This window comes from Megalops cyprinoides, chromosome 21 (genome assembly GCF_013368585.1).
Source record: "Megalops cyprinoides isolate fMegCyp1 chromosome 21, fMegCyp1.pri, whole genome shotgun sequence".
In the NCBI taxonomy this organism is placed as follows: Eukaryota; Metazoa; Chordata; class Actinopteri; order Elopiformes; family Megalopidae; genus Megalops; species Megalops cyprinoides.
The window spans coordinates 5415709-5427837 of NC_050603.1; the positions used below are offsets into that span (position 1 = coordinate 5415709).

The 12129-nt window shown below is 47.4% G+C and overlaps 1 protein-coding gene across 6 annotated transcripts in view; it reads right to left on the reverse strand.

Annotated features, from left to right (window-relative positions):
• adgrb2 (adhesion G protein-coupled receptor B2) overlaps positions 1-12129 on the reverse strand; it is a 249326-nt gene that overhangs the window by 186725 nt on the left and 50472 nt on the right. For all 6 annotated transcript variants that reach the window (XR_005004465.1, XM_036515960.1, XM_036515957.1 and 3 more), the window contains exon 2: positions 3519-4293. Coding sequence is in view for 5 of the 6 variants with exons in the window: in XM_036515960.1 (XP_036371853.1) it covers positions 3519-4278 (760 nt within the window). In the remaining variant the exon portion in view is untranslated. The remainder of the gene's footprint in view (positions 1-3518; positions 4294-12129) is intronic.

Sequence of the window (12129 nt, forward strand, 5' to 3'; positions counted from 1 at the left end):
AGAAATTTGCCTTACAGAGGACCTTGGTAAAATTGCAAGCCCATGCAAACCATCCACCGGCATTACAAACATGCTCTTGTGAAAAATACATTGTTATATAATCACTGGGGCAGCTGGGGCCCAAGCTCAGCTATATTTTTATAATGATAAGTCTTGTCAGTACGTTTCAAAATTCAAAGCTTTCTTTTTTCCATTATTGGACCATTTAACACCTCGAAATGGTTTCTCTATTTGTCTTAGTGGCAAAACATATAACTGCTTTTTTCCATGAGGAGAACTAGGAGCTCTTTATAACATACATATATCTCATGTTATCATATAAACTGATTATCCATTCCCTCGGTTCTTTATAAATTGTGGAAACTGGGCATGCACTGAGGCCTTTAACAGAATGAAACAGGCTGGATATTTCACTCAGGGGTACAACAGCAGCACAGCCCCGAGACTTCAACCCATCAATAAATGTGAATTTTATAAAGCGCCCTGTTTCAAGAAATTACTTGATTGTTAAATATGAACCACGCAACAGACAGAAAAGTCTATAGTCGATTGCATAATTAAACCAACAAATAAGCCGCTGGGGAAAATCTGTAACTAACTGAAACACACTATTGCTCTCCCAAAAAATAAATTGAGAAGCATGCACCAGTGTTAATGAAAAAAAAACAACAAAAAAAAGTGTAGCACTCTACAGACTAAAGCCTTGCATCCAAGGACGCACCTTGCTGACCGCTAAGCTGAATATACGATGCTATCAGAAATGAAGGAACCTTGCTATTTGGCTGGTGAGAGGGAAACAGCATAGCTAAATCCGTCTCGGATTGCTCCTTTCTGACAGGCAGCCACGCGGGTGCCCCGAAAGGGTGCCCCCTGCCTGCGTGGCCAGTCAGGACCCGATGAGTAATTCATCAACAAGAATTTGCTGTCGTTCGCAGGAGCCGCGGTTGTGCGCCGCTTTCCGTTCCAACGCCATCCCGCAGTGGGCCTAATTAGCGTAATTACTCAGTTAGCTGGATGTATCAAAAATATCCATGCATATTCTACAACTTTCTTAAGCCAAAATATTTCTTTAGTAGCTGACACATTTTCAACACTCAGTTTCGAGGGGAGAAATGTATTTGCCATTACAGCTGATATGGCGCTTCAAAAAGATTGGGCAAGAACACCATATCACATGTATTATATACAGTACCAGTCAAAAGCTTGAACACACCTGGTTAAAATAATGGCAAACATGCGTGCAAAGATGTTTTGATCTAAAGACGTATGCTTAAATGCTTGAAATGTGTGTCTTAGACAAATATAAAGAGTGAATTTGATGCCTATGTAGATATTTCATTCCATTTTTTTTTTTTATTTTTAAAAATATTTTTGCCTACTTTAAAGAAGAAACAAAAAAAACCAACACATATATTCAACATAAGAAGTCTGCAGTGAAGTTTCCATGAATGTCTTAGTGCTGTACAAAATAATCAGGCAATTATACTTATAAATATATTTCAGGTTAGTAAGTTATCTTTCATTATAAATAAGTAAACAGCAAAACAAAGTTTATTTTGCCTGCCTTGCCAATTTGTTAGAAAGTGAAAAGTTTTTGCACTTTTAATATCCTGCCACTTTGTATAGCATATTGCATTTTGCAGGCACTTCTTTACTGGAGACTCAGCCCATGCCAGCATCTGCCTGCTCTGTGAGGCAAGGACTGAAATCCTGAGTCTGATTAAAATGATGTTCAGGAAAATATAAAATGTCCACGATAACAGCAGTGCCTTACTTGCAGTTAAAACTATTTTAACATCCAGTGCACACTCCCCATCCCCCCCCCCCCCCAAAAAAAAGGAAGAAAAAGAGAGAGCCAGAAAGACACAACACATTTTTTGTCATAAGAACCCCTTAAATTTACATTTTACTGCCTTTCTTGGGAATGTCAAAATGGATCTATTGAAATGGCTCGATCCATACATGAGCAGAATCCACAGATGAGCAGCATGATTTGAAAACCATTCTGGTACAGACAGGTTTTTCTCTTCTATTCACTGTGGTGTGCGACTCCACTCCAGACATGTAGCACAAACCACAAATAATGGCGGCGCTGAATCCTGTGACAGTTTACAACGTGAGAAAGGACAATACGATCAGTCACTCACAGTAAATAGCTGCTCTCCATCCAGCAGTCCACTAACATCACACGTGGTCAACTAGCTGTATGTCAACTGAATGCTATTGCACATTTATAGTCACATACTGCTATTGACAGCAAGGTGGAGTGTGTGTCCTAGCTTAGTAAATGAGACGCAGGACAGTCTGTTCATACCTTGGTTGACAGTATTACGAGACAAAAGATCCTCAACGCTTATTGACCAATCAGCATAGCCACTGTGTGTTGGACAGTTGCTAGAAACACTTTAAAATAGAAGCATGTTTGAGCTGTTTAATCTCTTTACCAACAATTTATAGCCTCCTTGATGATCAACGATGCTAAAGGGGAAATGATTTGAATAAACTCTTTATCCAGTGCTGTTTATGACTACAGCCCATGCCAAGACCACACCCGGAGATTTTGCAATGGCGTGGATTTGTGCCATTTTATTCCTTACAGAGAGAATAAGTCAGTCGACATTAGTGGGACAGTGAAGCTGTCTCCTGGCCAGGACATAATGTTCCCAGAACGGCAGAGCGCCAGGGGGAATTGTGGGAGGCTCCAGCCCCTTTCTCCTCTCTCCGTGACCCCACTGTCTCTTGTGTGTGTGTGTGTGTGCGTGTGTGGGTGAGTGGGTGTGCGCATGTTTGTATGTGTGTGTGTGCCGATTAGATAATGAGCTTAATCAATCCCCTTGATCGCCTGCGTCTCCTGATAACCTCCCCATCAGTTCAGCGGAAAGGGCAGGCCAGATGCCAATTAGATAAGTGAGGGACATTGATCTGAGGGCAGGTGGGGGGATTTGAATATCTGATCTGAATATCTGATTCTCGTAAGGGTGGGAGCAATCTGCAGATGGGGGGGGGGGGCTTGCCTCTGATCAACACCATCGCCACGGGGTCCTTATTGCTGGAACAGCCTTCCTGTCCTGCCTACAGCGGAGACACACTTACGTTTTATCCCGAGGAGCAGTTAGTGGGAGCAAGCTTTGGGTTCTGCCAGGCATTTAACCACCGGATTCAGCTAATGCTCTTGGTCTCGATTCAACAAAATGCAGCTTCCCTTTCCAGTTCTCAGGGTGTTAGCGGTTTAAAGAGAGCTGGTAAACCCGCTGGACTGTGGACCTCGAAGATTTTCAGTTCTGTTGTATTCTGCTAAAAACCTCTCCATTTGGCATGAGGGTGCAAATTTACCAATGCATCAGTGCACAGTGCTCACTGATAAAACGAATCCCTGTGTTCTGGCCTCATTTGATTTTCTCTCTAACTCACTAATTAATTAGTGACAAGTGGATCTCTTAACACACAGCCTAGCTGATTGAGCTGAGTGAGATGGACATCGGCTGCCGTCAAGAGCCAATCAGAAACCCCGGCCTTACCTTGCCTGACGTCCCTGGGTGCTATGGCGATGGCGTTCTTGGAGTGGAGCTCGGTGACGCAGCAGTCGTCGGGCGGGGACAGGACAACGTTGGAGACGGAGTAGGAGAAGGAGTCGTTGTGGGGTGTGGCGGGCAGCAGAGGCACGGGCGGGGCGGCCTCTGGGCAGATGCAGCCAGTCTGGGTGATCCCGCAGTGCTGGCTGCCGCGGCTGGCCCGCAGACACTCCTCGAACCAGCGGCACAGCACCCCGCAGGTGAACTGGCTGGAGTTCTCGTTGTTGATCAGCAGCACCTCCACCAGCTGGAACTCCAGAGTCTCCGCGGCGACGGGCTCCGCCCCCACGGCCGGCTGGGCGGTCAGGCACAGCTGCACGAAGTTCTTGTCGAACTGCAGGAAGGTGTGCGGCCCGGAGGACTGGCAGAGGTCCAGCGCCTCCGGGTCGCGAGGCTCGGGGGCGGCGCAGGTGTGGTTGGCCAGGTAGTGGTCCAGGGGCTGGACCATGGGGGAAAAGGCGCGGCAGGCCGCCGCGTGGCGGTTGAAGCGGAAGTAGAGGGAGTACTTGGTGGGGTCGGGGTTCTCCAGGGTCCAGGAGCAGCCAGAGGCCAGGACGGGGAAGACGTCCCGCAGCGAGAAGGAGCCGTACAGCACCCCCGCCACCAGAGAGGAGCAGGGGTGGCTCTGACCCAGCAGCTCCACACCCCAGGCCAGAGCGAGAAGGGATGACAGCACAGACAGACAGAGCTGACCAGCAGTGTTCATCCTATGTCATTTGTCCTGCAGAGGGAGAGACGGAAAGACAAGGCAAAGAGAATCAGGACCAGAACCAGACTCTATTGTCCAAGCATGCTTTTACACACACAAGGAATTTGACCCCAGTTCCAGTGTCTCGCAGTGCCCCTCATACAGCGTCAAGGCAACAACAACAAATGCCAAAAGAGGAGTGTGTTACAGACAAGACGCTTTGACTTCCCTACCTGCCAGCTCTCTCGTTTTAAAGCCGTCGTGTGCCAAGTAAGCCGTCTCAACTGATCCAGATTCAGTCTCGACACACCTTACACACCGGGTGCGCTCCAACCAGCCCACTCTCAATCAACCACACGGTCACAGACTGTTAGTTCCACATACTCAAAACCAAAAGCGCCCAATGGCAATCCATCATCCTAACAACCAATCAGGACCATTTTTACACCATTGTGCCTGTCTTCATGAAATATGCAGTGTTCAATGAAGGGAAAAAAACCTCACACAGAAGAGAGACAATTTACAAGTCAGTGCAGAGAACAGTCTCTGAAACTCCCACTCTGCAACCCTCTACCAAATCTCACTTTGCCCCCCTCTCTTTCTCTCCCCCTCTCTTTCCTTGATACACCTCCTCCTCGTTCCATCCTCAGAATAGTCCCTCTGTCTTTTCTACACACAATATTCTGTACATCTTCTGTCGCGCCGGCATCCCAACCTCCTCCATACAAATTTTACAATTTTATTTCTCATATACAGCTCATTTTTACAACAGAAGCTGTCACAGAGCACCAAGAAGAGGAAAAAACAACAACAAAAAACCCCCCAAAAAAAACAGAAACATAAAAAAAACAGAAAACCCAGGGCCAACTGGGAATTTACACATTATTCCTGGACCCTGTGAAGAGGGGGGCACAGACTCTACCCCCCACACTATCCCCCTAACTCTCACTCCACTCCCCTCCTCTCTCTCCCTCTGTGTGTGGACCAGTGGGGTATAACTGCGGCTGGCTTTCCTCTGCTCTCTCTGTAGATGGCTATCGGTGCCTCTTCCCCGCATGACTCAGTGGCCAGGTGAAGGTCAGGCCCATGCTAGCAGCACTCGGGCGGCTCTCTCAGACAGACTACCCGAGGAGAGAGCAGACTGGAGGGATTAGTGCCGGCCCCGAGTCACCTGTGGGGAAGACAGGCACGACCCCCTCATCTTAAGCCTGCTGAGGCATTCCTCACCGGCCCCCTCCGCCGCCATAATCAGGCAAGTTCCCTTCCCTGGATCAACACACTGACACATGAGCATCAGCCTCACAGTCAGCCTTCCGGTGTCACAGCAAGATTCTCACCACAAAACTGCATCCTCTTTTGTTTTCAGTTCAGCCTCTCAGACAGACACACACATACACTACTGTCTCTCTCTCTGTCACGCACACTCACAATTTCGATCTTTCACACACAGACACGCACACACACCCGCACACACCCGCACACACACACACACACACACACACACACACATATTACTGACACCACAACCCCAGCTTTATGGTTCCAACAACTATGCTTATCAAGTCTGACAGGACCGAGCCAATTCCAATCCACCTGCTCCCGGATCCCTGTAGGGGGCGCTGTGAGGGTTATGCACATGGCCAGCAGCTCTTCTTAAAAAGGCTTTTTACACAATTCATTATGTCGTATGAGCGCCCCTGCGGTCGCCATCCACAAATGAAAGGTTACGAGCCGAAACAAGTTTTCTCCCCTGGGCCAGCGGAAATTAATTGGTGACAAAAATAAGCTCTGAAGTGCGCTTTTTGAAAAGGAAATGAAATAAAAACACGGGAGTGCAAGAATGGCGTGCTCTTTGAGTGTCGGCCTGTTAGCGCTCTCGTCTCGCTGACTTTGTGTACTTACAGCTTTGGGGGCTCATGCGCCAATAATTTTGAAGTGATTTACCTTTAGAAATAAAACTTGGTTTTCTATGGTAAGTGTACACTGTTCAAGCTGAATCATACACTGCACTCTGAATTCCAAACTGCAGATAATATCAAAAAAAGTAAAAGTAAAAAAAAAAAGTCATAGAGAAGCGTTCACTAAAGTTTATCCACTAAAACTTATTTATTCAATTAATGTTTTGCAGATTTTTAGAACCAGTTTTCAAAGATGCTCAAAGCATTCCGTCATCCCCCTCAGTTTTAACTCCACCACCCCACCAAGCAAATAAAAACAAGTAAGATTTCTCCAAACCATTTTGAACAAAATAAATTCACACCATCGCCTGAAATAAAACCACATCAAGCCCAGATATAAAACTGAAATGATAATGATATCTAAATTGCGCTGCCTAATCCCGGTACAATGGAGACATTCAATTACGGCCTACCACAAAATATGCAGCGTTAAGAAGTAAAGTGCAGCAGTTTTCATATATCAAGCAGGATAATCAAAGATCCAGAGGGCAGGAAGAATGGAGAGATCAGCAATGCTAACGTGTTATTGGAAGCATTAATACTTTTCAACAATTGCCTTCACATTTCTCCAGTAACTGGATTGGGTACTTGGAAAACGCACCAGCAGCTGAGGGAGGCCGCAGGAAGCCCCCCCCCCCCCCCAACACGATTGAGCATTGGGAGCAGCGGCCCGTGAAAAAACGAGTGAGGCGGGTCAAGCGCGACTCAACCCCTGCCGGTCAGTGTCAGCGCCCCCCCCCCCCCCCCCCCGGAGACCGAACACGAGGCCCCATCTGGTCGGACATCGACCGCGAGTATGTCAACACCGCCACCCGGTCCCCTGCTCTCGGGAAATTTATGGCTGAGACTTTTGACAAAAGAGAGAAATAAGCTTCCAGCAGTGAGGTATTTCGTTCTCTTTTCACATTAAGTAGGTGAAACAACATTTCAAGCGGTGCTCCTTTCTCACTCTAAAAAATCTTCCACGGCCTCATGCTGGCATTCCAAACTGAAATGATTAAAACAGAATTTCCTCCACAGAAACTTTATTTTTCCAGTTAATGTCCCCGACGGGCACATTTGCATCGGGTGGCTCAGACTGCAGTCTCTAATGTTAACACACTGTTGAGTCTTGAATACATGAGCTGTGTCTTAAAGCATACCACCATAGCTGGACTGATCTATACCCAGTAAAATCAACTATGCAAAGACAAAAAAAGGATGCTTAAATCTCAAGATTTAAGTCTGAAGCTTGACCTTGAAGATGTGCGATTTGGTCACATCCATTTCTGGTCATGTGAAGTCACCATACCAGCAGTGGTGCCGTGAATCTGTCATGGTGCATAATCTCTATTCACTCTCGCTAGCACAGAAACTGCTACAGAGAAACCATATGAGTGCAATGAGAAAGGACACCAACCAAAGCATGATTTATGTTCCTCCGATTCGGAAAATATCCTTGTGTAAGCCCACCCCAAAACTAGCATCCTCGGATAAGGGACTGCATAGAGCGCATCACTGTACAGTAACATGCATCATTGATCATCAGCCTCTGGACACTCTAGGTTAGAATAACAAACATACGGAGTCAAAAAAAAAAATGTAGTTGTAAAGAAGCGATAGTTTTTATGGTAAACAAGTGACTGCATCTCTCCTCTGTATAATTAGGGCCGACACATGAATGGGGAGGGTTAAGCAAACTCATGCTGTGCAGCCCCTCTCTTTCCGGAAATAGAGGCATTAAACAACACCACCCCCAAATACACAGACAAAAGCCAGTTAGCTTTTACCTTTTTACATAGAGATTTCCTGAAAAAAGCTCTCTGGGAGGGGAAAAAAAACGAAAAAGAAAAAAAAAAAACGGCACAGAAAGCAATGAATGAGCTCTCAGAACGAGTGCTCTTCATTTAGGATCAAAGGGTCTTTCTAGTGCCCTCTTACACAATCCTCCTGGAGAAGCCACTGATGGTACTCCAATGCAGAAAGCCAAAGTAGGGTACACGCTTCACAACGTTCGCTGAGCTGAAGGTGAGCGTTTGGGGTTTGGACATAAAAGCCCCAATATGACACACAAAGTACATCTCGAAAACAAAGGGTTGAGGATGAAGCGTTCTACTTTAAAGAGCTTCAGCGTAATGCGTTTCATTTTTGTAATCCCTTGCTTCGAGAAAGGCTAGCCGGTCTCCTCAACCCAAAAAGAGGGCCAGCCGTATTTAACTTTGGCAGAGAGCACCCTGAATGAGATTCAATTGAATGAGACACCAATCATGACCTCGTGGGGCTCTCCTTGTGGCCCTTAATCTCTCCCGTCTCACAGAAAGTGAAGCAGAAGGCCACAATTTTCTACCAGATTGATGGGGCGTCCTCCAAACTAGCTGTTGGTTATCCCGTCTATTTCTGTCCTAGGTCAAAATCCAACCTGTGCTTCTGATTGCATCAAATGAATCACTCCCACAATCACAATCCCATGAGACAGTGGCTCAGAACTGGCCAAAAGCCCACCTTTCCACTTTGATTGATGAGTGGTGGGTGGCACAAAATGGCTGCCAGGTTTGCTGCCACACATCAGCAATGGAAAATTACACTTTCCCCCTCACTGCAAAGCTCAGAGATCTAGGCCACCATCGGTGACACAGGTGACACAGACCAGGGGTGTGCAGTGTTACACTATTGACTGTGAAGGGTGCTATACAAAAGCAAAATTCTTTAATGGCTGGATATGTAAAGTGGCTGGAGATACTGACAAGTAAAGTGACAATGAGATGAGGTAAGTGTAAGTGTAAGGCACCATCTTACTGGAAATCTAAACATTAATATTACGAATTGATTCTAGAATAAAGCTGTGCACAAGTCTTACTTTCCAAGGCTGAAATTAATACATTTTGAGCTCATTATTACTTATAGGTGACCCCCGAACATAATTTTTAAGATGACATACTGAGAACTCATAAAAAAAGGAGAGCTTGAGTTTTGGATTGGCTCAAGTGCTGACACCAAGAAGTGCTTAAAAACATAAAAACATTCAAGATCTCACTACCTTGTCTGGCTGCGTCCAAAACAAAGAATTCGCAAAAAGTACAGGAATGCAGTATGCTGATTTAGGTCTGAACGATTTAGGTCTGTCATAGCTTTGCCCGGCGAAGTAACCATGGCAACTCCCGAAGTACCAGACTTCACTTTGCTGTAATTATTTACTCATTTCTTTCCAGACGTCAAGCTTCCGTACACTTATGTAAAGCACAAAGAAGGAAAACGCAAAATACTGCGAAGGAGCAGTTACTGCCACTCATCATTGCCAATCATTTCAATATTCCACAGCTGCAAATGCGTGAAGCATGAGAGAGAGAGAGAGAGAGAGAGAGGGAGAGAGAGAGAGGGAGAGAGAGGGAGAGAGAGAGAGAGAGAGAGAGAGAGGGGGAGAGAGAGAGAGAGAGAGAGAGAGGGAGAAAGAGAGAGAGAGGGAGAGAGAGAGAGAGAGAGAGAGAGAGAGAGAGAGAGAGAGAGAGAGAGAGAGAGAGCGTGCGTGCGTGCGTGTGTGCGTGCGTAGATTAAATGTTACGGCCCCAGGCTCGGGCAGACCTCACAGTTGTGATTATATCACCAAAGTCATTCTCAAAAAAAGTTAAAGGTCAGGCCCTCTGCTGGAATAACCATGCCCTGTGTCAAACTCCCCCCCTCCCCGGTGTCCGTGACTTCACTCCCAGCAGCGCCGCTCGACATCAGCGACCTGATAAATTCACGGTTGGAGTGCAGAGAGAACGTCTCGGTGTGAACAGCGTACTTAAGGCCGGGCAGAAAGAAGCGCGAGCCGGCGTGCAGATCCCGCTCCGCTCGATGGCGGGTATGGCGGGAAGAGAGCGCGAGCCGCGGCACAAACCCCCTCGCCTGTCCCACACCATCATCTGATTTATTGATGTGTGGCACTTTTCCTCTGCATAATCTCTTAAGGGCTGCGGCTGAGGAGACGGGCAGGGGTGGGGCTTTTCTCCAGCGCGCTGTGACACTGCAGTATGAACACACATGTGCGCACACACACGTACATGCATTCACACACACACACACACACAAATGCATGCATGCGCACGCGCGCACACACACACACAAATGTGCATGCATTCACACACCCACACCTAAACCTAAACCTACGCCCACACACACACACACACACACACACATACGTGCATGCATTCACACACCCACACCCATAGCTAAACCTAAACCTACGCCCACACACACACATAAACACACACATATGCATGCACGCATGCGCACACACACACACGCGCATTGATGCACACGCGCACACACAAATGTGCACGCATTCACACACACACACATGCATTCTCACACACACACACACACACACACACACACACGTGCATGCATTCACACACCCACACCCATACCTAAACCTACGCCTACACACACACACACACGCACGCACGCACGCACGCACGCACGCACGCACGCACGCACGCACGCACACATATGTGCATGCATTCACACACACACACACACACACACACACACACACACACACACACACACACACACACAAACATGCCAAGGCTCACACAGACACATAAACATGCATGGTCATACTCACATGGACATGCATGCACGCACAGACCCATGGATGACTTATATTCATAAAATGGTGACCATAATTCAGACAGGTCCTGATTCAGGGCTTTCCTTTGCATTCCATCATTTGGCATTCGTTTTTTTTTTGGCGGGGCGGGGGAGGGGGGCAGGAGAGAGAGAGAGAGTGAGAGAGAGAGAAAGGCTCACCTCTCTTTAGTGGGGGCCTCGAATGCAGCAACTGCAGTGGGATTTTTCAAAAGCCGGGACACGTCTGAATACAGCTGAGAGAGGGTCTTCAGCATGAAGACGGCTAACGATACAGCAGCACGGGGGGAGATTCAGCCCGGTCTGTTAGGCCTCGTTTTCAGCAAGGCTGCGGCCTTCTTATCTGAAGCCTGGTTGCGTGGGATACCTCAGATCGGAGCAACCTGCGGCGGGGGTACAGCAGCCTGGTACTGCCTGCTGCCCGGGTGAAGACTGGCAACGGCAGAAACACACTGCACTGCCTTCACTTCACATGTTCCGTTCTGTCATCCCGGGCGGCAGCAGAGATTTGTTGTTGGTATGGGTGCTTAACCTGACCAGCTTCAGGAAATGTCCCCGTGTAGGAACTGAAAACATGCGCAGATGCTAGATGTGCAAGTCATCCTGGATTAAGGTGCCTGATAACCTGATAAATAAATAAATAGCTATACTGAACTTAGTTTCTTGACAACAACAACAGCTGTACAATAGCTGTTCATATATACCTCATTCATTCCATCCTTATTCCAAGTATTTGTCCTACGCTACTGTTGTTTGGTATTCGTTGTTGTCACTTTGACACTGTATGCAAGCACTACAAGAGACACTGGAACCGGAGCCAAATTTCTTGTATATGCAGAAGCATTCTTGGCTAATAAAGTCTGACCCTGGTTCTGATTCTGACATCATTATCATGGATGACTCAAAGAGCAGTAGGATACAGTCTGATAGCAGGCTCACCATTGCTTTCACAAGGCATTAATAACATCAGTGAGCACACTGACACAGGAGAAAGCCTGCTCCAGAAAGCCACTGCGTCTAGCCTCTGCCAGCACACACGCTGACCAAAAATATCCCGCCCCCGTCTTTCCCTCGGTGTCTCACACCACCGTCCCCCGAGCGAGGCGCCCCCAGATCCACCCCCCACTACCTCTGCTGCGTGCCCCTGCCCCCGAAACTGCCATCCTGGCACAAACGGACACAAATGTCACCATCTGTCTGCCCGCGCCTCACAGGCAGACGTGCTCCGCCCCTTACCGCCATGCTAATGCAACTCTACAGTCCCCGTGAGCAGAGTTTGCGTGTTCGCCGCTCCAGCCCTCCC